Source organism: Phragmites australis, chromosome 15, assembly GCF_958298935.1.
Source record: "Phragmites australis chromosome 15, lpPhrAust1.1, whole genome shotgun sequence".
In the NCBI taxonomy this organism is placed as follows: Eukaryota; Viridiplantae; Streptophyta; class Magnoliopsida; order Poales; family Poaceae; genus Phragmites; species Phragmites australis.
The window spans coordinates 6,785,474-6,811,294 of NC_084935.1; the positions used below are offsets into that span (position 1 = coordinate 6,785,474).

Consider the following 25,821-nt stretch of genomic DNA (forward strand, 5'->3'; position numbering starts at 1 on the left):
GACGATTTAGTCACTCGAGATTTATCCAGAAACGCTAAAAAAAATTTAACCGATCAAATTTTTTCGAAGCATCATCAAATTTTAACTTTAAACCAAGATCAAATTTTCAAAGCACAGTTAAAATTTAACTTGACTCTTTTTAGCCGTTAACCAAACAGCCCGTAGAGCACGGCACCAGCCCAGAATAGAAACCCAAATCCGAAACACCAAGACAGCAGGCGAAGCAAGAGTGCTGCCCCGAAGCCGCGACGACCCGACACGGACGCCATCACCTCCACCTCTCGCTCTCCTCCCTTTCCGTCCCGGCTCCTACTGGCTATCCATCCACCGTCCGTCTCCGTCGGCCCCCTGCGATTGCAGCGTCAATCCGATGGCGGTGGTGGCGGTGGGAGGGGGCTGCGGCGCCGGCGGCGGGTGGGGGACGTGGGAGGAGCTGGTGCTGGGCGGCGCCGTCCTCCGCCACGGAGGCGCCGCCTGGGCCGCCGTCGCCGACGAGCTCCGGTCCCGCTCCCCGTGCGCCTTCTCGCCCGAGGTCCGCACCCTATCAAACCCTAGCTTGTGTACGCAGCTAGCGTCCGACTAGGATACGGATTAAAATTGGTTCTAGGGTTTCGTGGCCCTACCTTGCATTTACATGATTTTGCAATGTCCGTGGATAAATACTAGCTGCGTGACTTTAGAAATGCTGAATTGCTGATATTAAATGCTTGGGTGATAAGGAGCTCCACAATTGGATAATGGATAGGGTTAACCATGCCATGATTTTGAGTTGAACAAAGGGGAGCCCAGTCACAGGGACAAGCATAAGGCAGTAATGAAGTGCGCCATATTAACTAGAAATCCCATGATGAAGCACATTGTACAGTTTGTGCTCACGTTGATGCTCAGATGTTCTAATAACCAATGAAATGGTGTACACTATTTTTAAGACGCACAAGGGGCGCTCAGATCAACCTAGTAGCATAAAACTTTTTTACAAACAAGATAATTTCAGAGGTAAGGGAGCCTTGAGCCTAACAATGTGTGCCCTTTGGCCTAGTTAGTTTAAAGCTCAAGTTGTTTCTAATTTTCAAATGTGTCAAACCTTGCATTTCATCTGTTTTCTTATCATCTGGAAGTTATGGCAGAATGATTGGATGCTTAATATTATGGTTTCATATCACCCTTATTTTTTTACAATTGTTCATATTTGCAGGAATGTGAAGCAAAGTTTGCAGAGATACAATCTCGCTACTCCGCATGCAAGTAAGTGTCTTATGTTACTTACGATGGTGTAGGAGCTGGGTAAAAACTTCTATGAATTTCCGAACATATAGCATGTATTTCTTCATCATGTAGTGCATACAAGTTGACTCTTGACTAGAACCTTTGTTATTGCACCCACAGGTAATAGGTCAAAAGATAGATATGCACAGCATGCTAGAATTTCGGTTTTGCATTTGGTCATATTAAACAATAGTTGCTATTCAGCATGTCCGCACTCGACCGTTAGAAATGCTTGCATTTTCTGTTTGGGGTTGTTCAGGTTTTTAAGTTGGCATTTTGTTTCTTCCAGCAGTGAGCTGATTTAGGCACTGTTGTGCGCTGTGGATATTGCTTGGGGGCAGGGTAGGGGACAAATATGACGGCGAGAGCAAAGAGGAAAGAGATTAAAATATAGACTGCCTAAAGATCACCAATCTAAATAATAAGTTATCTAAAAGAAAATGCAGGACATCTCAATGCATCTCAGATGGATGCAGTTTAACATAGATAACTTATGTTGCGAAGTAGCTTTCTGTTGATATTCTGTTTTTTCCCCTGAAAACTGATCATTCTAATTACTTCAATACAGTGCTTGGTTCGAAGAGCTCCGCAAGCAGAGAGTCGCTGAATTGAAGAGGGAATTGGAGAAGTCGGAAAATTCTATTGGGTTAGTACCAATTTCTTCACCCTTTTCTAAGCACCTTTTCATTTCACTTGAATTATTGATTCGTTTTGTTCTTATGTTACTAACCTATATACATGCCAATGCTATTGTTCGTCATCCAAGCAGGTGAATATATTGTACTTTGCCAGCTTTCTGGATTTTCTCTATGTTTCAGTAACATGCAATCTTCTTTTTACCTTCCAGATCCCTCCAGTCTGTGATTGAAAACCTCAGCAATAGCAAACATGGTGATGGCAGTTCTGAATGCCGCACCAGTCATACTGAATCATGTTTGCACTCTGAAAATACAGCTGATACTAATTCGTCAAGTAAAGAGTTGTCCAGAGACAGATCATCTGCGGCTAGTTTCACAGAGGAAGCAAGCAACTGTCAGAAATCTCAGCAAGTGCAGCGGTGTAATACTGATTCAATTCAAGCGAACAATACATCACCAGTGGAACTGTTTTCAAAGGTCCAAGTTGATAATGTCTCTACCAAAGAAAGTTTGCTTTGGGGCTCTACAAAGCAAAGGGGAGCAAGAGTTAGAAGGATTCTTCAGAAAGGTGATGATAGTTGTAGAGATGGTGAGCCCACAGCATGCATAGAGAGGGATGGTTCCTCTGAAGGCTGCATGAAAAAGGACTTGAAAACTCGAAATGTAGAATCTGGTGTGATGAAGAAGGGTTTGAAAACTCCAAATGTAGAATCTGGTGCGATGAAGAAGAGTTTGAAATCCCCCAATGTAGAATCTGGTGTGATAAAGAAGGGTTTGAAAACTCCAAATGTAGAATCTGGTGTGATGAAGAACGGCTTGAAGACTCCAAAGGTAGAATTTGGTGTGTCTGTGATTGAGAGAGAAAAGCCAAACTTGGCAGAGATTTTGAAAACTATATCCACTCAAGGTGACTGTTTAATTCTGCAACGTCAAGTTGATACCCAGGTATGATGGATCTACTGAATGTAGTCACCTTTGTATCTCCAGTGCTTTAGTAGATGGTCTAAATATTCAGTATATACCCCCATCGTTGATTGATTTAGGGCATATTTTGACTTTGCACAATGACTAAGGAGGTGATGAAATTGAGAAAGCTATGAGAGGAAATGATCTAAATACCTTGTCACAATTGTTTTGAAAAGATGAGATGTGATACTTTATCTGGGTGGTAGTAGTTTTGAAATTTTAGTTAGAACCGTTCCGGTATTTCTTCCAGTTAGGAGAATAGTCAACTCAGATTTTTGTGGGTCTTGGGATGTGTAGGTTATTTCTTATTACCTGGCCGTGGTTGCTGTGACCGAATTGGGTGAACTGTGCATTGCTTGTATATATTTGTGCTACAAAGAATTTTTTGACTTCTGAAATTAATCGTGCAATTGAATCCTTCTCAACATCACTCAAATAGCATGGACACTTTTGCATCTTAATATATCTTATCACCTTTTCAACTACAGAGGAAAAGAGCTAGATATAAGAAGATGATTCGCCGGCATATGGACTTCCGAATCCTTCACTCTAAGATCAAGAGTGGTGCGATCTCTTCTACCAAGGAGCTCCTAAGAGATATGCTCCTTTTCGTAAATAATGTCATTGCCTTCTACCCAAAGGCTACACTGGAGCACATGGCCGCAGTTGAACTTCGTGACCTTGCATGCAAAACAGTGAAGCAGAGTGCAAGCTTGGTCTCCAAAAGCCGCGGAGCAACAGGAACAGCTAGTGTTGCCCCTGTAGTGAAGAAGAATGCTCGAGCCCTGCAGCCTGGAAGCCATGGCCCTGGTGATGCAAAGGGAAGCAAGGTTTCTTCAAGGGACGCTACTGCCAGGCAGGGTGAGGGCAAGGACTCTCGCAGCAATGCATCACTGACAGCTAATGTAAAAACTGTCCGGAGAAGTGAACCGGTCAAGAAGAGAGGTGTCGGACGGCCTCCAAAGATGAGTGCTGGGGCACAGGAAGATGGTCCCAACAAAGGCAGGAAGAGGATCCGGCGGTGACCCTGGCACCGGCTCAATGCCTTGAACAGGTGAAACCGTGTACAGCTTAACCATATCATTGGCTAGTCCCCTTCAGTGTTGTGTACCTGGCAAAGAAGCTATGGCTCAGTAATCAGAATGATGTCTCAGGAAGGGGTAGCTGTTTTTCGTGTTGTTCTGTAAGGACTAAGGACAGTTAGAGAGGAACTCTCATTCTCCTGCAGAGATTGTCCAAGTTAGGCTATACATGTCTGACTGTGTTTTATGTTTATAGTTCCTGATCAAGTATATCAACGTGCAGGATTGCACCGAGAGGTCTGGCTGGTACGTGTGTGGCAATGTAATTTATCTCAGCAATTGTTGCTGCTTATTATCCGCGAGAGAAGAGAAGAGGGTCAACAGTGCTGGGCCGGGACGCCGGCGCTTCACTCTCTCGGCTTGGGTTTGGCATCCATCCGCTCGTGGGCCCTGGCCATGCGACTCGCACGCGCGGCGCGGGCTCTGTTCACGCGGGGAACGAACCAACAAACCGAGCGGAAAACCCGGTCCTGGGCACGGCCGAAACGGCGCCCGAGAGGAAGAGCGTGTGGGGCGCGCGCGGGTGGAATCTGGGCGGGCGAGAGCGCCACCCGTCTCCCCTCCTCTGACCCGGGCGTCGCTGTCGCGCTGTTCCTCTCAGCTCTCGCGTCCTCTTTCCCGGCCGCCTCCGCCGCGCCCGTCCCAACTGTCCCAATCCCTCCTCCGGCTCTAGCCGCTCCACAACGTCCCGTTCTCCACCTCCACGAATAGCAGCAGCGCCGGTGCCCTCGCAGCCAAGGCGGCCGCGCGGAGCGGCGTGAGCGTGACGAGACGCCTCCTCCACCACCGCTCGTCGCGCGCTCAGCTCCGAACCTCCGGCTCGTCCTGCCCCGCCGCGGCCTTGTCTCCGGTTCTTCCCGCCCCTCGCGGTAATTCTATTTCCTTCTTCTTAACCTGTGTGCTGATCGTGCTATCGTAGATTGGTTATCCTCTACATGCGATTGGGAAACGATCTCTGAGCGCTGCAAGCGGAGGGCTGCTACTGCGCTAGCCGAAACGTTAGCGTAACTTGGCCGCCGCCGATTTGTCAGCGTTCGCGCCCCGGCGTTTACGCGGGCATCACGCATCTCGTGCTGTGAATTTGCTTCCGGGGACGTTACTGCGCTGCAAACAAAGCGAAACGCATCGCGTATCACGCGTGCCGCGTACACTCTATGTTCACCTGCCGATTCGAGATCCCCCCCCCCCCCCAACCACCTTTTTCCCTATTCTTTCCTTTCCATTTTAGCAATTTTTTAACCCTAAACCTTTTTCTCTCTCTTTTGTTCGCGTCGTGTCCGAACTTTAGTAACGCTCCAAGTACTAACATTTCTTCAGGGGACCACCCAGGAATGGAACATGTGATGTGTGGCAATCTTTTCATTATAAAAACCACGACCATTTGCTATTTTTGAGAACTTTGCTTCTTGACGCCACAAGACGACAATCCATCCGTTTCCAGATGTACAGAAAAAAAATAGTTTACTGCCTTGTGGGATAAGGTGAGTTTGCGTGTGTTCTTTTGATGATTCATTACTTATAGTGGCATCCACATTTTCTGAGCGTTCACAGAGGCTGGCTCAGCCGGAGATGATACTATATTACTACCTACTTGAATCCACAGAATGGTAAGGGGAGCGATTGCTGGCCTAAGATGAAACTGCGGTTGCATCTACTGATCCTGTGCGTGATCATCATATTTCTGGTGTACAACATGGCAAATTATCAACATAGGCAGACAAAGGTAACACTCAATGTCCCTGGTTTATTCAAAACAGAGTTCCCGGAACAAAATTTTACCTGAAGATGAATCTGATCTTATTATGCGATTTTTACAGTTGGAAGTAAGATCTCGACCATTTGATACAGTGACGGTATGCATACACATTACCTCCATCAAAAGTCAGAAAATTTTATGTTTTTTTTTCCTGTTAATCTAGAAGCAGATTTTCCTTTGTTGCTAAGACATGGATTGTGTTTCCAATGTAAAACATTAGGTGTCCGACAGAGCTGCTGTTAAGGTGTCTGATAAGGCTGTTGCTAGGGTTAGTTATTTGCCCCATGGTATAGTGGAGCCATACTCGGACATGGAGTTGAAGCCATTGTGGCTGTCAAGAAGTGCGCAGTCACAGGTCAGTTGAGTACAACTCATTCTTATCTGAAGTTATTTGATTCCAATACATGATTTCTGTTGGTTTCAGTTGTCAAGCTCAACGACCTTTAGCTATTCCACCTTCCTAAGTACGAAATCTTATTTTGTTCTTTAATGTCTGTGAGTGTTATGTCCCAGCAGGAGTCTAACCAGAATGATCGGTGTTTGATTGCCATTGCTGCTGGTATAAATCAGAGAAAAAGTGTGGATGCTATTATGAAGAAGGTACTTCATTTACTATCTCTGCAAGCACTAATTTGCACATAAAATCATCATGTAACTCTTGAGTGTCCAGTTTCTTCCAGAAAATTTTACAGCTATATTGTTCCACTATGATGGGAATGTCAATGGATGGAATGATCTGCCATGGAGCAAAAGTGTGATACACATAGCTGCTTCTAAGCAGACAAAATGGTATGGTGTTTCTTCCTTTGCACTGAAATTAGACATGCCTTCAGTTTCTCTCTCTGGCCTGCAATTCTGATTTGGTATCATTTAGCTTCAAGATAAGATGACAAGGCATCTATTTTTTAGGTGGTTTGCAAAGAGGTTCCTCCATCCCGCTGTTGTCTCCATGTATCAATATATCTTCCTTTGGGATGAAGATCTGGAAGTAGATAATTTTAACCCAAGAAGGTATCATGTTGCATGACAGCACCTGATGTTGTTAAACCTTCCATTGCCTAGCGTTAAAAAAACAAATAAACCAAGTAAAGATGTACATTAGCATGGAATTTAATCAGAGTCAAATTGTCAAACTTTTTAATCATGGTCCAGCCAGCTACTAGTATAAACCGACAGTTTTCTGGATGTTTTTGCTGCCAGGCATGTGCTAGGCAGCAAATTTTATTTGTTTCCTTTAAAGTAATGCAACTTATAACTACTTATTCCATCTAGGAGAAATCTGTGAAGAAATAGCATCTTATGCTAATATTCTCCCCCAAAACATTTGTTAGATCTGTTCATTCTCTGCGCCACTTTGTCTAATGCATTAATTCCTCTCAGATACTTAAATATAGTTAAATCAGAAGGGCTGGAGATATCACAACCAGGTCTCGACTCTAAACTGTCTGAAATTCATCACCGAATAACTGTTCGTAGAAAAACTGGGAGTTTTCACAGGTAATTTCCATTTAATACAACTTTTATTTTGGAAATTTGTAGTTACAGCATACTAAATCAAACAACATGTGTATTTTGATAGAAGAGTTAGTCGGGCTAACAAGGAATGTTCAAGAGAAGGACCGCCTTGTTCTGGGTACATTTTCTTTCTTTTACCCTTTGTTGTGCTATTACAGCTACTTTTGCTGAATAACTCTTTGCATTGTTACTACTTGATCTTGGGTACACTAGTATTGCCTTACTTCTTAGTAACCACAGTACACTTGCAACAAATATGATTGGGAGCTGTGCATGACATAATAATTATTTGATCTATAGATGGGTTGAGGGCATGTCACCGGTTTTCTCAAAATCTGCTTGGAAATGTGTGTGGCATCTTATCCAGGTAAACTTTTTATCATTGTTCCATGTTCGCGCATTTGGATTTACCATTGTATACCAGGCAATATGGCTGTTTTCCATTGAGTGGTCCATAATTTGTGTGCATGGGTTGTACAAAATGGAGTAGCCTTGGATGTCCATGTCTATGGTTAGTCTCACTTTGGTGTTTGTAGTCACAAATTGCTGGGAACATGAATAGCTGTAATTAGCCATGTTGAGAAAAGCAGGAACGGAAACCCAAACAGGCAAAGTTAGTGCCTCACCTTATTAGCGCTAAGTCGGTTGACATCTTCATATTATGTTTCTTTCTAAATTGCTATGGAGTACAGAAGCAGTAAATATATACACAAGATAGAATAACCCTAGCTAAATATTTGTCTTATTGGCTCCAACATATTTTTGAATTTTTAATATTCACAACTAAGGTTAGTTTGGATGCTATATAGTTATCTATGCTACCTATGTGTACTCTGATCCTGTAAGCTTCATAATTGTTTATGAACTCACTACAATGCCTTCACATACTCCACGCATTGTCAGTGCTGCATTTGTCAGGAACACGTATGAGTCCACATTAATTCATAGTTTGTAGTTAAACTGACTGTTTTTTATTGGATTAAACTGACTATTGATTGCTATAAGAGTACAAGACACTGACATATAATCAACCTGCCTTCAAAAAGAAAATTGCTTTGTATGATATTTATCTTTGATCATTTAACTAATCGATGTGTGTGGACTATTCCAGCTATTGATACATCTACTTCGCATTTATACAGAATGATCTTATCCATGGATGGGGCATCGATTACAAGTTTGGGTATTGTGCTCAGGTTTGATAAAAGTGTCATTTGAGTAACTTGGCATGCTTTATAATTTTCATCTAAAGCACAAAATATTGATAATTTAGTTAATGTGTACTACCTCGTCACTGAATATAGGTTGAGGTTGTTCGTTCGACTTTTCTCCGCTGCAAGAATTGGTTCTCTTTTATTGTAATATACTAGTAAAGATAATTATAAATAATGATAGTATTCCCAAGAAAAATCATATCACTATTTTCAAGTGGTCGATCCATATACTTTTCTATGGTCAAATATTGAAAGTGATATTTTTTCTGAGGTTAATTGATTTAAGGAATGGGAACTTTTGCAGCTATTTTTTTAGCATCTGGCATCTCTTAATCTGCACTATAGTAATATTGCGATCTCATTGTCCAAGCAAATTTTTTTTGGCATAGACTCTTAAGTTAAGCTTCTTTTTGTATACTGTTTTTAGGGTGATAGGACAAAGAACATTGGAGTAGTTGATAGTGAATTTATAGTTCATCGAGGGGTGCAGACGTTAGGAGGTTCTGCAATAACAAAGGTTTGTGTAAACTTCCATTTTTGTTATTGCAAGTTGTAACCTTGATGTCTCCTGCAAATCATGCATATATAATACTTGTTGCGCATATTAGAATAATACATCATGGTAATTTTTTTTCAGCACAGTCATTCCTTTACTTCCACTAATTTGAGCTGCACTTCCTAATGCAATGACACAACACTTTTCCGTGTTCTCAAGAGAAAATAAAGTTTGAGCTGCACTTGTGTGCATAATTCATATAATCCTTTCATAAGTATGTGGGGAAGCAAAAAAAGGCCCTTTGTTGTAATTGATATTTATGAGGCAGGTAATGATACCTTATATCTTTGGGTGGAAAGCAGAAAATGCATTAAACATTACAATAGAAACATCTTTTGATAATGTCGAGCCTTATATCTGCACCTTGACTTCTTTTACAATATGATTTTTCTTTATTTATGTGCAAAATAATGTTAACTGTATCCTTTTTTGTTTGTTTTGTATTCTGGAAGGATGATACTCATGGAAAAAACACCCATACACTCCGTCAGAAAACCGCTCAAGTGCAAAAAACGAGAGTACGTTCTGAGTGCTTGACACCCCAAAGAAAATTCTAATGCATTTGTTGTTGTATTTCCTTATGTGGCCTCTCTATAATGCACGTTGTAACTTGTGACCAGGTGACGGCAGCAGGCCTCGATATGCGAACAAAGGTGAGCTAATAAACCACTTAGCTGGTACACATTGTGTCATATGTCACTCATTGGAAAAAGTTGATGGAAGCTGAAACCTGAGTTAAAAAAAACTGTCACTTCACTTATAAATTGTGTATTTCGCTGCAGTTTAAAATACCAGAGCAAGAGTTACCTGTAGTTATCCAGATTATGCCAATGATCGACAAATCTTATTTTTCATGTGATTGATCAACCGTACTTTTGTCAGTTTGCCGTAATTTAGTATTATCCTGGTAGGTCCGGAGAACATCACGGTTGGAGCTTCATGATTTCCAGAGGCGTTGGGATCGGGCTGCAAGGGAAGACAGAACATGGGTTGATCCATTTGCCCGCTCCCGAAGAAAACGTAGAAATAGAATCCAACTGTAGATTGGCATAACATTCATAGTTACAGAAATTTTCTTTTGCACCATCGATTTTAGAGTGTATGATATTCGGTTGCATAATTAACTCTCTATAAAATCTTGTGAATCCGAGGCATGCTTACAGGCGAGATCTCCATATATTTATTCAAAGGACGAGACAGATGACCGCACGCTTAAAAATTTGCAGCGCAGTGTATTTCGGGTGGGTTCTATGGGTTCTTAAGCGTGCTAAATGCTACTTGTGCACTGGGTTGTGTTTGGTTCTCTATCTCCTCTATCCTGGCCAGCGGATATATAAAATCTTAGAAAAAAAAATCCGTTTGATTATCGGTATCTATTATTACAGTTTAGCTTGATAGGTATAAATATATAGTTTCATACTAAATTAGGAGTGAAACTTAACTTTGCAAGCTAGCCTGTCATATGCAAGCTTTGTATCTGTTTATACAGATGGATGCATTTATAAATATCATAACATCATATCCGTTTATACAGATGGATGCATTTATAAATGTTATAACATCATCTTGTATGAGTAATTAATTATAATCTTAACTCTTATATTCGTTTATATGATTTTAAATTTAGATAAATAAATAGAAATTTAGCTCAACTTATCTAAGACCCTTATAACTAACTAAATACTCTTTTTTTCAACTAAATGAATTTGCTTAACCTGCGTTCTCTTTACCTATTTATATGATACGATTCGCTCAACATGCTTTTCCTCAATCTATTTATATAATACAGCTTTATAAAATCTTATCCGAAAAATCAAACACACACGGACATCCAACACACACATATCTTGCTGGTTTGCTCAAGGCTTCTGTCATGGGTGCTTTCCGGGGGCTTCTGGCTTCGGTGTGAAAATCGAACACGCACATATCCGCATTTGCCCATACTCTATGCTTTCGTCGTGCCGGGCTTGCTGACTGACAAACGAGCCAACGGAACAAAAGTGTCAGACGTGTCACGCGTTCTCGCAGTTCGTCGCCGCGTCGTGTGTTGGGGACAGGTAATCCGAATCGCAGTTGCAGCAGACGAAGAAACCATTGCCCCCATGAAGCTACGTGTAAAGCTGTTGTCGCCTTCTTCTTTCCTCTTGTTAACGAGAACAAAACAGCACATCCCCTCCCCTTCAAAAATTCGTTTGAATCTTGAAATAGGGAGATTACCGAATTCCGGATATTTGAAAAATCTAGTCAAAATTTGATAAGAATTTGATCTGACTGGTTTGACCACAACAAAAAATCAATTGAATTGGGCATTTAGTAATCGGAAGTTTCACCGATTAATCGGTCGATTTCGTCGATATTTGACTGCATTTTTCGCATTTCATTTGTGATCGAAAACCGCTCGATTTCCTTCAAAAACTGCTTGATTTTCATCAAAAACCATTTGTTTCATCAAATTTGAGTAAAATTCAAGAAAATCTATAAAAATAGCTCAACCTTGTAAAAATCTGAGGTTCAAATCAAGCGATATTTTTTTGTTAGTTTTCTTGCAATATGATCTACATGATAAAAATTATTTATAATCATAAAAAAGTTGAATCTTTTCTGCGATAAAATGTATTTGTTAAACCTAGTTAAATGCATAGTTAATTCTTTACTAATCCAAAAATCATAAAATTAATTTTGTTAGTCTTCTTACATGATCCTATGCCTTTTAAAAATCTATGAACTCATGAAATAGTTATTGTAACATGCAAGATTATATAAATGTATTGCAAATAGATTAATTCATAACTAACCCATCACACCTCCAAAATTAGTAAAACCATTTTTATTAGTTTACTTATACTATGCTTTACGTAGAAAAAATAATAGTAGACATGAAAATGTTAATTATAGTGTTGTTTCTTAATATGTTCACTTTATGCTTGTGAACTATATAAAAATTATGGAGAAATTAATAAAACTCTAAATGAAGTGAAACTAATTTTATAGATCCTCTTAAGGTACACTCTATATAAAAAAATATGTGTTTGCATGTTAATATTTTCCTTAAAGCATGCTTTTTTTTTCAAACTTTTTCTTCATGAAATATGCTGCAAAGGACATTATTTTTGAAAAAAAATCACATAAGGTCTTAAAATTGTCTCTAGTATTTTTATTTTTTTTATTTTGATTTTTTTAATTTGAATTCAAAAACGATCAAATTCAAATTTTGGTATGGACCGAATTGACCGATTTTCACAAATTCAACTGTTTTTTTGACGTATTTTCGAACCCTACTCCCCTCAGGTACTCACCCCATGACGCATGCATGGCAGCCTACATAGTCGTAGTTGACTTTTCGAGCCTCCATATGTTAACCCCATGCCGAGTCATCACTTGTTTGATGCTAAATATGTTACTCTTTTTCTGCAAATCGTCGTCGTGTCATGAACGAGAAAAAAAGGAACAAACGTAGCCATCACAAAATAGAAAATGAAACAAAGATGTAGTCACATGAGCAGTAAATAAACAACATATGCTGGGAATAAATTTGGCTACCGACGCCGTCCCTGGTCAAAGAACAGGCGTGTTGCAACTTGCGAGCGACGAAGTTCTTGCAACTCTTTTTAGAAGATGCGAATCACATCTGTCAATGGTCACTTCAAACAACTTACGTTTTTCTGTGTGATTTTTGAGCTTCCTTGGTAAGGCTTTTATACTCGAAGTGCTACCAAAGACTTTGATCCTATTTTTTATTGAAATAATAATGTTTGTGTTGGAGGCACCCGCTTACTATGTCGAGGATGATAGAAGATGCACATACAATATCAGCAATAGAATTTTCGTAGAAAAGGGTGATCGTTTCCGACTCGACATATCCAGTGAGATACGTAGAGTCAATGAATCTGAATGAATATGTTCCACCATGTGATCATAATCAATAACCAATCAAATTATACTTAGTTTGCTCGATTATTAAGAGTCTATTTGTACAAAGGAGAGTTATTTTATGGTTGAAAGTGATTTTATATGATTCTCTATAATAAAGTATATAGAGTAAGTTATTCTGTGAGAAGTGAACCAGTGAAAACTGGTTTTTCAGCTTTCTAATTTTTAGTTTATTTTAAAGAATTATTTTCATAAATTTCACTAAAAAAAAACTGAAAACTACTGTTTAATATAACTTCTCTAACTCTAACTAAAAAATACATACAAATCGTGCCAAACATACCTTATATTTTATCCAAACAAAAGCGGTAGGAACATGAAGTATATGCGTGCGTAAAGAAATTTCGGAAATGGTCCTCGCGATCTGCCTGCTGCGGAAAGCCTGAGACCAAACCAGCTTGCGAATGCGAGACAAACAGGTCCGATCCGGGCGAGGACAGCGGCAGCGGGGTCTCGGTCTCTCGTTCAGATCTCGCACCGCACCCCGTCCAGATCTCGCGCCCCTCCCCTCCTCCCCGCGGCCGGAGCTGAGATCCGCGCGCGGCCATGGCGGGCGCCGCGGGAGGGTTTGTCACGCGGGCCCTCGAGGCCATGCTCAAGGAGTGCGCCGCCAACCGCGGCAAGTTCGCCGCGCTCCAGCAATCCATCCAGTCCTACCTCGGTGCGTGTGCCCCTCCCCTCCCTTCCCCTCCCGCGCATTGGGATCTCGTAGTGGCTGACGAGGGAGCTCCGTGGTCTCTGCGGTGCGTGTCGTTGCAGATAGCATCAAGGGGGCGCAGAAGGAGGAGGAGGGCGCGGCGGCGGCTGCTGCGGCCGGCATTACGGAGGCCCTGGCGTCGGCCGGGCGCGTGCTTGAGGGGCCCCAGGCCGAGCTGGTGCTGCAGCCACTCCGCCTCGCCTTCGAGACCAAGCACCTCAAGCTCGTCGAGCCCGCGCTCGACTGCCTCCACGTAATTACTCACCATTCCTCTCTCTCCTGGTCCCTTGCTTGCTCGCCTGCCTGCTCCAAGCATGCAAAGCGGGAAGCCTGTTGCATTTTATTTGAGCACCGTTGACGCCCCGAAATGTGGTGCGGCGGGAGTGATTCTTCACTTCGGTAGTAAGATTTCATCGATCCTTAGCGGGATAGCTTAACATTTCCTTGTCAAGCTGGGTTGGACCAGTCCTCATTTTGTATGAGCAAAGCTTAGCCCCTGGCATTTTGTCATTTGGGATAGAGATGGTCGCATGTTCTAGACCGTTTGACTAGTGTGACAAGATCAAAGTCTGTGAGAGGTTATGGATATAGAACTGAACTCAAGAGAGTAAAATCATTAGCGTGCATGAACAGTTAATTGCTCGAATGACATTGATGCATCAGTATTGATTTTACATTAACAAGGTTCAATAGGATGCTATGCTATGTATAATATGTAAATTATAATTGTGATATATTCAATTAAGTTCTTCAATGTCCCTTTTTATGGTTTTGTTCATATGGCAATTTTTTTAACAATGGTTTATATACATCCAATGGAAAGTTGAATTTGAGTCCTCATGCTGTTATTGCATATATTGATATGGTGTGTATCACATCTTCTCCATAATCTGTATATTTTCTATTTCCGTGATTCTGTCCTTACTATGTGTCGACTAGCTTGGGGACTGGGGTCGGGTGGAGTCAAAGTGTGATTTTTACGCTGGTTGCGAAGCACGGAAGCAGTCCATACCATACGCTAATTTGCACTCCTTTTACGGTGCATCTTAGTATAAACCAAAAGTCCTTCATCTAATATGTTTTTTGCCGCGTACACATTGTGAACATTCTGTTACCTTTTTCTTTTGTCGATTGCAATAGTAGATGACACATCTCGAACAATCTGTTCTGATTGAGCTGTTTAATTTCTGTTAACAGAAACTTATTGCTTATGATCATCTAGAAGGTGATCCTGGTCTAGAAGGTGGTAAAAATTCCTCATTATTTACCGATATCCTGAACATGGTCTGTGGTTGCGTCGATAACACCTCCTCTGACAGGTCTGTCACATTAAACTAAGTTTTTGCTGTGTCACACTTTTGCACAAGTAATAACACGAGTATTATCTCTATGTTGCAGTACTGTTCTCCAAGTCTTGAAAGTGCTTCTCAATGCTGTTGCTTCAAATAGGTTTAGAGGTAATCTTTTATTACCTTATGCTACACTTCTTAACATTCTGTTTATTAGGCATGCTTAATGCTGATAACAGCATGCGCTTGGCAAAGGCTAATCTTATCAGTTATGTGTTGGCCATAGCCTTTTTTTCCTGAAGGCCTAGCCATCTAATAATTCGACGTTCTTACTCTGTTCATCTGATATGATATTAGCTTATTTCTCGCAAACTTGTGTACATAAGTACGTAGTACTGCAAGATGCATATCATAGTTTGCACATATATACCTTGTCATTCCTTTTGTTTTGTGACCAAAAGAAGATTTCTGAATGTGACTTTTATAAAAGCATGTAAGGAAACAATGTGAAAGCCATAAAGATTACACACACACACACATACATACACACACTGTATATCTATTATGTGCCTAGGTGTACTGTAGTTCACTGTTGCGCTACACTGCAGTTACGATCTAAAAAATAGTATAGTTGCGACTACAAGTGGTCGTAACTGGGTACCTTATCAAGTCGTAATTATACATTTCTTTGTCATGTGATCGCAACTGGGTCACCTCTGCGCACACCCCTAGTTACGATCTAAAAAGTAGTATAGTTGCTATCGTAATTGACTTTTTTATCATGTGATCGTAACTCAACTATGTGCTGTCGTAACTGACTATTTTCTTAGTCGTAACTGTGATTACAACTGTGTCACCTTCGCGCACACCTCAGTTATGATCCAAAAAATAGTATAGTTGCTATCGTAACTGACTTTTTTTGTCATGTGATCGTAACTCAACTATCTGTGTTGTCGTAACTGACTATTTTCTTAGTCGTAATTGGGGTGGCGCAGTAGTAAACTACAATGTTTCTCATAATTATATACTTTTTATCATGTGATCGTAACTCACCTATATGTGCCGTCGTAACTGACTAGTTTCTTAGTCGTAACTGGGGTGGTGCGAAGGTAACTGCAGCAACTGAGGGTGGCGCAACGTAGTTCACTGTTGCGCCTAGGCGCAGAATAGACTTATATGCATTTGGCTAGCTTACTGTGTAAAAGAGTAATGTGAGCGACAGTACATGTTTGGAGTTTGATGCTGTTTCTTGGAATGCAGTACACGGAGAACCATTGCTTGGAGTGATTAGAGTATGCTATAACATTGCTCTCAATAGGTACCTCTTGTAGTACCACATTCTCATTTGCTGTATTTTGTCCTTTGGAACATGTCGGATAATTTATTTACTTATTTATTTTTATTTCCATAGCAAGAGCCCTGTGAATCAGGCTACGTCAAAGGCTATGTTAACCCAGATAATCAGCATTGTATTCAGGAGAATGGAATCTGAGCAGGCAAAAGTTTCCTCAGAGCTTCTCTTATGCATAGGAAAAATGGTTTGTTGAAGTAGTTTCTTGGGTTTTATTTTGCATTTCTGGGTTTCAGGTTTCTGTATCGCCTGCAAGCTCTGCAGTTGAAGATACAACTTCATCTAGCACAAAGAACTCTGAAAATGAGGAAATATCTACTGATAAACAAGATGAGGAAAAGGTCACTCTTGGAGATGCATTGTCCATGAATCGGGCTTCAGAAGCATCTCCAACATCTGTTGAAGAGCTTCAGAATCTTGCAGGAGGTGCAGATATTAAGGTAGTGAAACTGGATTGTTTATTGCTTTAACATTGCTATCAGGATTGTCCAAATGTTCCATATATTTCATTAGTTTTCTCTAATACGAGGATTTGTTTTGCAGGGGTTGGAAGCTGTTCTGGACAAGGCTGTTGAACTTGAGGATGGCAAGAAAGTCTCAGGGTTTGTTAAGCTTGTTTTAACTTGTCTAGTACCTAGGATGTTACTTATCGTTCATAGTGACATGTCAGAGATTCAGAGGTGACAGTAACTAATTACTTTTGCCCCTTCCTTTTCCAGTGGAATTGACCTGGATACTGTGAATATAATACAGCGTGATGCGTTGTTGCTCTTTCGGACTCTTTGCAAGGTTGGTATTTTATTAAGCAGCTTAGATAATGTTACTTTGATGAGATCTAACTAGAAAGTCATTATTGCATCCTTTTAGATGAGCATGAAAGAAGAAAGTGATGAAGTTGCTACAAAAACAAGGCTTCTGTCACTCGAACTGTTGCAGGTTAGCTTATATCTTTGGAGGTTGCTAATATTTGTTTCCTTTTTGTTTGTTTGTTTTGATGCTATTTGATAGCTTTTACCTTCAGGGATTGCTAGAGGGTGTCAGTGATACGTTCACCAAAAATTTCCACTTCATTGATTCTGTTAAAGCATATCTTTCATATGCTCTTCTGCGGGCATCTGTCTCTTCATCACCCATTGTTTTTCAGGTCAGAATTTGTCTGGTGTTTCATCGTTCTGATGCATACTTCTTGGCACGATATATCTATCATGCTAAACTGCCTTTTCTTCTTTCACAGTATGCTTGTGGGATATTTTCAATTCTCTTGCTCCGTTTTAGGGAGAGTCTGAAGGTAAATTTGTTATTAACAGAATTCATACTATATGAATATTGTTTGTCGTGTTGGATTTCTTGTTGTGTCCTTACATTCTTTGTATTCTTCAAATATTTGTGCAGGGGGAAATCGGTGTCTTCTTTCCTCTGATAGTTTTAAGGTCTCTAGATAGCTCTGATAGCCCCCTCAGCCAAAGGACCAGTGTTCTTAGGTGATTCTCTTTTTCATGAAGCATAATGATCTAAGTTTTTTTCTTCCTTTTTTAGCTAGCTTACATGACCTTGTTTGGTGCAAGTATATTTGATGTTATTTGAATCATTTTCCAATCAGGCTGCTGGAGAAAGTTTGCAAAGATCCGCAAATGCTTGCAGATGTGTTTGTAAATTATGACTGTGATCTTGAGGGACCAAACCTTTTCGAACGCATGGTAAGCATAAGGAAGATTTTTTTACACTGTTCAAAAAGCATATCTTCTTTTATCATAAAAACCATATCTTCTAATCTTTTTGGCTTCTAACATACCTGATTGACCATATATCTCCTATCAGGTTAGTGCGCTCTCAAGAATTGCACAAGGATCTCAAAGTGCTGATACCAGCTCCACTGCTTCATCTCAAGCAGTTTCTGTAAAAGGCTCATCTCTTCAGGTAACTATCATCCAGATTACTCACGTCTCCTTATATTTTTTCTTATATAATGTTAATGTCATATGAAACCTCGAATTGCAGTGCTTGGTGAATATTCTGAAGTCATTAGCTGATTGGGAGCAACTTCGAAGAGATTCCACAAAGCAGGGGAGCATTGTTAAACCTCATGAAGAGGATGCTTCAAGAAGCTTGACAACTGATGAGACAAAGAACCAAGAGGATGGTCGCAATCAGTTTGAGAGAGCTAAAGCTCATAAGTCAACAATGGAGGCTGCCATCGCAGAGGTGGGAAGCCTGCAGATTTTATTGTACCACTTTACAACTGAGATGTTGTAGCGTTTCTTAAATATCCTAGTTTGTAACTGAGCCCTCCTCCCTCATCTTTTGCAGTTTAATCGTAAATCAGCAAAGGGGATTGATTATTTATTATCAAATAAAATGATTGAAAATAATGCATCATCTGTAGCTCAGTTTCTCAAGAGCACTCCCAGCTTGGATAAGGTTATTTAAAACTGCTTCTTGCATAACTTGCAATCGGAGTATTATTTCAGGGTTGTGGTCAGAAAGGCATAGCTAACATTTAACTTTTGTGAGCTGTATGCAGGTTATGATTGGTGAATATTTGGGACAGCATGAGGAATTCCCCCTTGCTGTGATGCATGCCTATGTTGATTCCATGAAGTTTTCAGGGTTGAAGTTTGATGCTGCTATTCGTGAGTTCCTGAAAGGATTTCGGCTCCCGGGAGAGGCACAAAAGATTGATCGCATAATGGAAAAGTTTGCTGAGCGGTATGTATGCTATTATGAATAGCACTTGTATTTATTATGAGGCTCTAGGCCAGTATATATAGACATGTATAGGTGTGGTATATGCAGGAAACCCCTTATTCAATATTTATTCCAATGGTTCTCAAAAACTAGTATTCTGACTTGCAGGTACTGTGCTGATAACCCTGGACTTTTCAAAAACGCAGATACTGCTTATGTTCTTGCTTATGCTGTCATAATGTTGAATACTGATGCACATAATCCAATGGTGTGGCCTAAGATGTCAAAATCAGATTTTGTTCGTATGAACACTGTGAGTGATGCAGAGGAATGTGCCCCAAAGGAGCTATTAGAGGAAATTTATGATTCCATTGTCAAGGAAGAGATAAAGATGAAAGATTATTTCAGTGATGCATTAAGAACAACTAAACTGAGACCTGAAACAGAAGAAAGAGGTCGTCTTGTCAATATTCTCAATTTAACTCTTCCAAGACTGAAGTCAGCAAGTGATACAAAGGCAGAGAGTGAAAAGATCATCAAACAGACTCAGGCTCTTTTTAAGAACCAGGGACAGAAGAAAGGTGTTTTTCATGTTGCGCAGCAGGTTGAGCTTGTTAGACCAATGCTTGAAGCTGTAGGATGGCCTTTGCTTGCTACATTTTCTGTGACCATGGAGGAAGGTGACAGCAAGCCTAGGGTTGTATCATGCATGGAAGGGTTTAGAGCTGGTATCCATCTTACACGTGTTCTTGGGATGGACACCATGCGATATGCTTTCTTGACGTCCTTAGTGAGGTAGATTACAATTGTATTTCTTTTCATTTAGTGATATGAATGTAATGCCATCCTTCCCTTTGTTAACCTTTTGCAGGTTTACGTTTTTGCATGCTCCTAAGGAAATGCGTAGTAAAAATGTTGAGGCACTACGGACCCTTCTTGCTTTAGCTGACACAGATATGGATGCTTTGCAAGATACTTGGAATGCTGTTTTAGAATGTGTCTCGAGGCTCGAGTATATCACTTCAAGTCCTTCAATTGCTGCAACTGTTATGCTGGGATCAAATCAAATATCGAGGGATTCTGTAGTTCAATCACTGAAAGAGTTGGCTGGGAAGCCTGCTGAGCAAATATTTGTAAACAGCGTAAAACTGCCAAGTGATTCCATTGTTGAATTCTTCACTGCCCTCTGTGGTGTTTCTGCTGAAGAACTGAAACAAACACCTGCTCGTGTCTTTAGCTTGCAAAAACTTGTGGAGATAAGCTACTATAACATGGCTCGTATACGTCTGGTATGCTCTGGCCCTTGTTGTTTGCATTGCGCTATCTAATGGTTCTTTTAACTATCCTCCTACCATTCATTTGACACTTTTTTTATGTTTATCAAAGTGAAGGCCTGAAGGGATAAAAGTAGGTCTATGCATACAGTCTGTCCTAGCATCTAATAATTTACCATTTATACATGTAAATGTAGGTGTGGGCCAGAATATGGTCTGTATTGGCTCAGCATTTTATTGCTGCTGGGAGCCACCACGAGGAGAAAGTTGCTATGTATGCCATTGACTCACTGAGACAGCTTGGTATGAAGTACTTGGAACGTGCAGAATTGAACAACTTCACATTTCAGAATGACATACTGAAGCCTTTTGTCATTTTAATGAGGAATAGCCACAACAAAAAGATCCGTGGTCTAATTGTTGATTGCATTGTTCAGGTATGTATTTATGCATGGATTTTGATGCATCAATGAAATATAACGGTCTGGGACTTTCTTATCAAATGATGTTATAAGTAATTTTTTTGCTGGATGAACGTGTAGCTGATCAAGTCAAAAGTTGGTAGCATAAAGTCAGGTTGGCGTTGTGTATTCATGATATTCACTGCAGCAGCTGATGACGAGGATGAATCAATTGTTGAAAGTGCTTTTGAAAACGTAGAACAAGGTATTTTAGAATTTATATAGCTGCATAAAAAGTTCTTTTCCCAACTTTTATCCTAACAATGTTGAGTTTTATTGCTTGACTTGCATTATGAATTAAATGGGTGTCTTTGACAGTTATCTTGGAACATTTTGATCAAGTCGTTGGCGATTGTTTCATGGATTGTGTCAATTGTCTTATTGGCTTCGCCAATAACAAATGCACTCCCAGAATTAGTTTGAAGGCTATTGCTCTCCTACGTATATGCGAAGATCGTTTGGCAGAGGTTTGGATTGTTACCAACTTTCACTTGCATATTAAGTTGTCTGCACTCACTTTATATTCATATATGTAGGTCTGTTATTCTCTTATCTAGGGAATGCCTTCTTGTTTTCCTCATTTATTTATCATACAGGGGTTCATTCCTGGTGGTGCTGTTAAACCTGTTGATGCGGTTCCAGATGCCAATTTTGATGTGACTGAGCATTACTGGTTTCCTATGCTGGCTGGCTTGTCTGATTTGACTTTGGACTCCAGACCAGAAGTCAGACATTGTGCACTTGAAGTGTTATTTGATTTGCTGAATGAGAGAGGACATAAATTCTCCTCACCTTTTTGGGAGAGTATTTTCCATCGTGTACTCTTTCCTATATTTGATCACGTAAGTCATGCTGGAAGGGATGGACTTTCTTCTGGTGATGATTGGCTTCGTGATACTAGCATTCATTCTCTGCAATTAATCTGCAACCTTTTCAATACTTTCTATAAGGTAACATATGATGTTCTTTCTTTTTTCTGAATTTAGTTGCTTCAGGGACATCGTTCACATATTTCAGAACATCAATGCCATGGCAACTGTTGGTTCTGCACATTTCAAAAACATCATATATTACAGTCAAGCTGCACATAGAACAAGAGATCCCACTGAAAACTTGTTTGGTTGGTCATCATCTTATTGTGGTCTTTACAGGAGGTATCGTTTATGCTTCCACCTCTTCTAGGCTTGCTGCTTGAGTGTGCCAAGAAAACAGAACAAACTGTTGTTTCAATTGCTCTTGGCGCTTTAGTTCATCTAATAGAGGTTGGTGGTCACCAGTTCAGTGATGGTGACTGGGAAACATTACTAAAGAGTATTAGGTACTTTCTCAAATTCTGTTTCTATTAAAGTTAATTTTTACCTTTCTTTTTCTATTTACGTATTAATGTTTCTATCACTTGTCAGGGATGCATCATACACAACTCGGCCCCTCGAACTGCTCAATTCACTAGGATTTCAGAATTCAAACAATCAACAGTTACTTTCAAGAGAGACAGAGGCGAACTCACATGGCAATAATTACCATGATAGCAGGGGAGGAGCCTCCATCAGTAATAATGGTGAACATGATAGTCACCTGGAGACAAATCCACAGAGTACCCTGGAGAATTCAGAAGGTATGCTGATCTGAACTGATCCTCTAGCTGTCTTACTTTTTTGCACCAAATTCCATTCAAATTGGTAATCTGTCTTATCTTTTATTTACCCAACTCTGTACAATTGGAACACTGAATGATTGTCATAATCCATATATTCATCTAGGTTTTCCATCACCATCAGGGAGAACACAACCTGCAGTTTCCCCACGTGGTCAAACCTTTGGACAAAGAATTATGGGTAATATGATGGATAATCTTTTGGTCAGAAGTCTTACATCCAAATCAAAAGGTCGAACAGACGATATTGCTCCACCTTCACCTGTGAAGGTATATGCCTGTTCTTTGGTCCGGTATATATTAATTAGGTGCCTGCTATTATATAGTTTGGGCATTAGCAGATTGCATGTAGCACTCTACTATGTTGTGTTGAGCATGCACTATCAGCGCATCAATAAACCTTTAATCCCACATTCTGACAAAAATTGCTATTTTATTTGTAACTTTTATTTGATTTTTACTCAATTTTGTTTTGCTCCTCTCACAAAAAACGCTGGTGATTGTTAATAGTTTGTATTGTATCTTCTGGACACCTGAGTCATTTCGGTACGTGAACATACATGGAATGAACTCATATAGATAATATGGCAAATCTGTAAAGTTATGAACCGGTAGTATGCTACTCCGTTGCTATGATAGCCAATTTTGTATGTTATGATTAGTAAGCAATATGCTATTTCAATAAGTTTTCAGTTTAATTTTACCGAACCCTCTACTATTCTGCTAGATGGAAATATTGGCTTATTTATTACTGCTCAGCACGAATGAGCATAGTCTTAACCTGCTGCAACCCTTTATAGCTCAGATGGCATCCCGAAAGTAGCTATGAACCTTGAAACTCAATTATGTTGGCACTGATATTATGAATACGCATAGTATGGTTGTACACTAATACTAACTGGCATTTTCTCCATCTTTGGCTATGTGCTTGCTTATTGATCTAGACGTCTGATGATGATGGGGCTGACAAGACTGAAGAAGAAGAAAACTCAACGATGGAAACTGCTAGGAGTAAATGCATCACTCAGTTACTGCTGCTTGGGGTCATTGACAGCGTACAGGTAACCAGTTCCCACTTTGTATGCTGGATATTATATGCGAATCACCTAACATATGAGCCAACACTGCTTGGGCGGACATACTAACTACTGATGAGCGTTGCAGAAGAAGTATTGGAGCAGGCTAAAAGCCACACAACAGGTAGCGATAATGGATATCTTGCTATCACTCCTAGAATTTGCTTCTTCCTATAACTCACCTTCAAATCTTCGAACAAGGATGCACCATATACCTCCTGAAAGGTAAAACTTTGATGTCTACAGACATTTTACTTCTCAAGAGAAGTTTCTAACATTTTAAACTTATATCTTGTAGGCCTCCGTTGAATCTTCTTCGGCAAGAACTAGCTGGAACTACTATCTATTTAGAGATCCTACATAAATCAACAGCGGAGCATGATATGAATGACTCGACTGAGGAAGCAAATGGTTTTAGTGAATCTGGTGAACAGGAAAAGCTCAAGAACCTAGCAGAAGGGAAACTGGTTTCCTTTTGTGGACAGATTTTGAAAGAAGCGTCTGATCTCCAGCCTAGCACTGGGGAAGCTGCTAGTGCAGACATACATCGTGTACTGGACCTACGGGCACCTGTTATTGTCAAGGTTATTGGATTCTGAAAGTTTTATATAGGGAGGTCCATCCATATTTTGTGATTTTTGTGTTTCTGCTCACACGATCTTAAATTTTGTTTGCATTTCAGGTTTTGAAAGGAATGTGTATCATGGATGCTCAAATATTCAAAAACCACATAAAAGAGTTCTATCCATTAATTACAAAACTTATCTGTTGTGATCAGGTATATATGTTCATTCTAATATATGGTTTGGTTTTGAGCTTTAAAATAAAGTATATAACAGTGCTAGAGTTCTAACTTGTGGTTATGCCGCAGATGGATGTTCGTGGAGCCCTTGGCGATCTTTTCAGCAAACAACTTACTCCACTTATGCCCTGAATCCCAATGATAGTTCTTTCATGTTGCATATATCTCTTCTAGTTGGAATATAGTCATCATCATCATCGGCATTTTTGTGCAAACATGGAGCACTGGAAGGAAGCTCTATGTTCTGAAGGCACATATCTGGTGCAACAGCTGCTTTCTAGGATGTGAAGAGCTTGGTTGGCGAGAGGCTGTAAATCGATAAGCTGCATTTTTGGGATGACGCGATATCATGGAAAGTAGGCTGCCTGTTGCACACAATTTTTTTTCTCTGGTGACTTGTTGAGTTGTACTTAATGTGTTTTCTATCTGTGTGCCCAGATGGGGACGATCCTTCTATACAGTAGAATAGCATTGGCGATATGTACACATTGTTCAGGACATTGTACTTGAGGCCTTTTCTTATATGGCAATAGTAGATTACGTGGTTGGCCTTGTAGTTTTGTGCATCTAATATGCTGAGGTCTGATCAGTATTGCATTATCTGACTTTGCTATTATTGCAGAATTGTTTCGCTCATTGTTACCCCCCCCCCCCCCCCCAACTCGATGTAATATTTGGTGCGCTGGTGTATCTATCAGTTGATAGACCTAAATATGGTTGCAGAATTGAAGCAGTGGCATAGACCTAAGTTTTCCTTGATATTATTGCCCCAATAGGGTGTGTCTTGTTTGATTTACACTTTTATGGACCGGATGTACTTGAGCTATTGTGCATTTGTGAATTAGTTGATGAGATGCCGGAACTGTTATTTACTTTTTATTTCTTTCCATCGCTCATTTGTTGCCATTGTTGCCGCGTTGTTGGTTTGTTCTACTATTTTCAATCACTTCTTGATACTCCGAGAGGATAGCATCAGAGATCCTCTAGCTATGTTCTGGTTTATCAGATATCTTGTTCATCTGTATACAGGAAACGTAGTATGGTTGAAGGTAGGTCGATCCAGCCTCTTTCCAGCAGCCAATGCGTCTTGGTATGAAAATGAGATAAATGAAGCAAGTGATGACTGGTAGGCAGCTACTCTCTTTTGATATTTAGGAAAGTCCATCTATATTGTGTACTCTGTCGGATCTTAAATGATATTAAATATGAGTCTATTTAAGTTTGTCTTAAGTCAAACTTATTTTAATCTTGATCAACAAAAACTAAAATATCATATAGATTGACAATATAAGGTTGATGTTAGTAGATTATCATGAAAAATATATTCATAAAATATAACTATTTATATGTGAAATGATGTCCTAATGGACTTATATTTGTGATTTGAGTACTCATTATTTCTACAAAAATGGAAACTGGAAAGCGAATGATGGTTGAGTGACTTTCACCAGTAAGCCAACTCTAAAATTCCATAAGAATCTCAAAAAATAAGCTATACTAGCTCCCACCAGAAACCGTGCACATTTGCGGGATTTTTAATAGGTGTGGGTTTTGCTTCAAAATAGGGATAGATTTTCCTATAGACCATTTCCCCGTTTGACAAAGTGAT

The 25,821-nt window shown here is 40.1% G+C and overlaps 2 protein-coding genes and 1 pseudogene across 4 annotated transcripts; all 3 read left to right on the forward strand.

Moving 5' to 3' along the window:
• Positions 1-153: 153 nt before the first annotated feature.
• On the forward strand, positions 154-3,920 carry LOC133893086 (uncharacterized; annotated as a pseudogene).
• Positions 3,921-4,431: 511 nt separating this feature from the next.
• LOC133893165 (uncharacterized) lies at positions 4,432-10,153 on the forward strand. 3 transcript variants are annotated; one of them, XM_062334134.1, is made up of 16 exons: positions 4,434-4,821; positions 5,270-5,433; positions 5,556-5,675; positions 5,770-5,805; positions 5,929-6,063; positions 6,225-6,308; positions 6,379-6,497; positions 6,618-6,719; positions 7,089-7,205; positions 7,288-7,341; positions 7,524-7,590; positions 8,366-8,419; positions 8,865-8,954; positions 9,446-9,511; positions 9,614-9,646; positions 9,905-10,153. In XM_062334134.1, exons 3-16 carry the CDS (start codon positions 5,586-5,588, stop codon positions 10,034-10,036), a joined length of 1,179 nt encoding a protein of 392 aa, XP_062190118.1. In that variant the 5' UTR covers positions 4,434-4,821; positions 5,270-5,433; positions 5,556-5,585; the 3' UTR covers positions 10,037-10,153. The 3 variants fall into 3 exon arrangements, with proteins under 3 accessions (XP_062190120.1, XP_062190118.1, XP_062190119.1); XM_062334136.1 differs by lacking the exon at positions 7,288-7,341 and having other exon boundaries at positions 4,432-4,821; XM_062334135.1 differs by lacking the exon at positions 5,270-5,433.
• Positions 10,154-13,287: 3,134 nt separating this feature from the next.
• Positions 13,288-24,976, forward strand: LOC133893162 (brefeldin A-inhibited guanine nucleotide-exchange protein 5-like). Its single transcript, XM_062334133.1, has 32 exons — positions 13,288-13,584; positions 13,683-13,873; positions 14,818-14,939; positions 15,019-15,077; positions 16,170-16,227; positions 16,321-16,405; positions 16,497-16,700; positions 16,804-16,862; positions 16,980-17,049; positions 17,128-17,196; positions 17,282-17,404; positions 17,495-17,548; positions 17,653-17,741; positions 17,861-17,957; positions 18,079-18,177; positions 18,259-18,462; positions 18,568-18,678; positions 18,782-18,966; positions 19,114-19,740; positions 19,817-20,234; positions 20,417-20,656; positions 20,762-20,885; positions 20,999-21,147; positions 21,277-21,630; positions 21,832-21,998; positions 22,084-22,295; positions 22,441-22,604; positions 23,279-23,395; positions 23,499-23,635; positions 23,709-23,994; positions 24,093-24,188; positions 24,282-24,976. The coding sequence occupies exons 1-32, from the start codon at positions 13,470-13,472 to the stop codon at positions 24,342-24,344; spliced, it is 5,148 nt and encodes a 1,715-aa protein (XP_062190117.1). The 5' UTR covers positions 13,288-13,469; the 3' UTR covers positions 24,345-24,976.
• Positions 24,977-25,821: the final 845 nt, after the last annotated feature.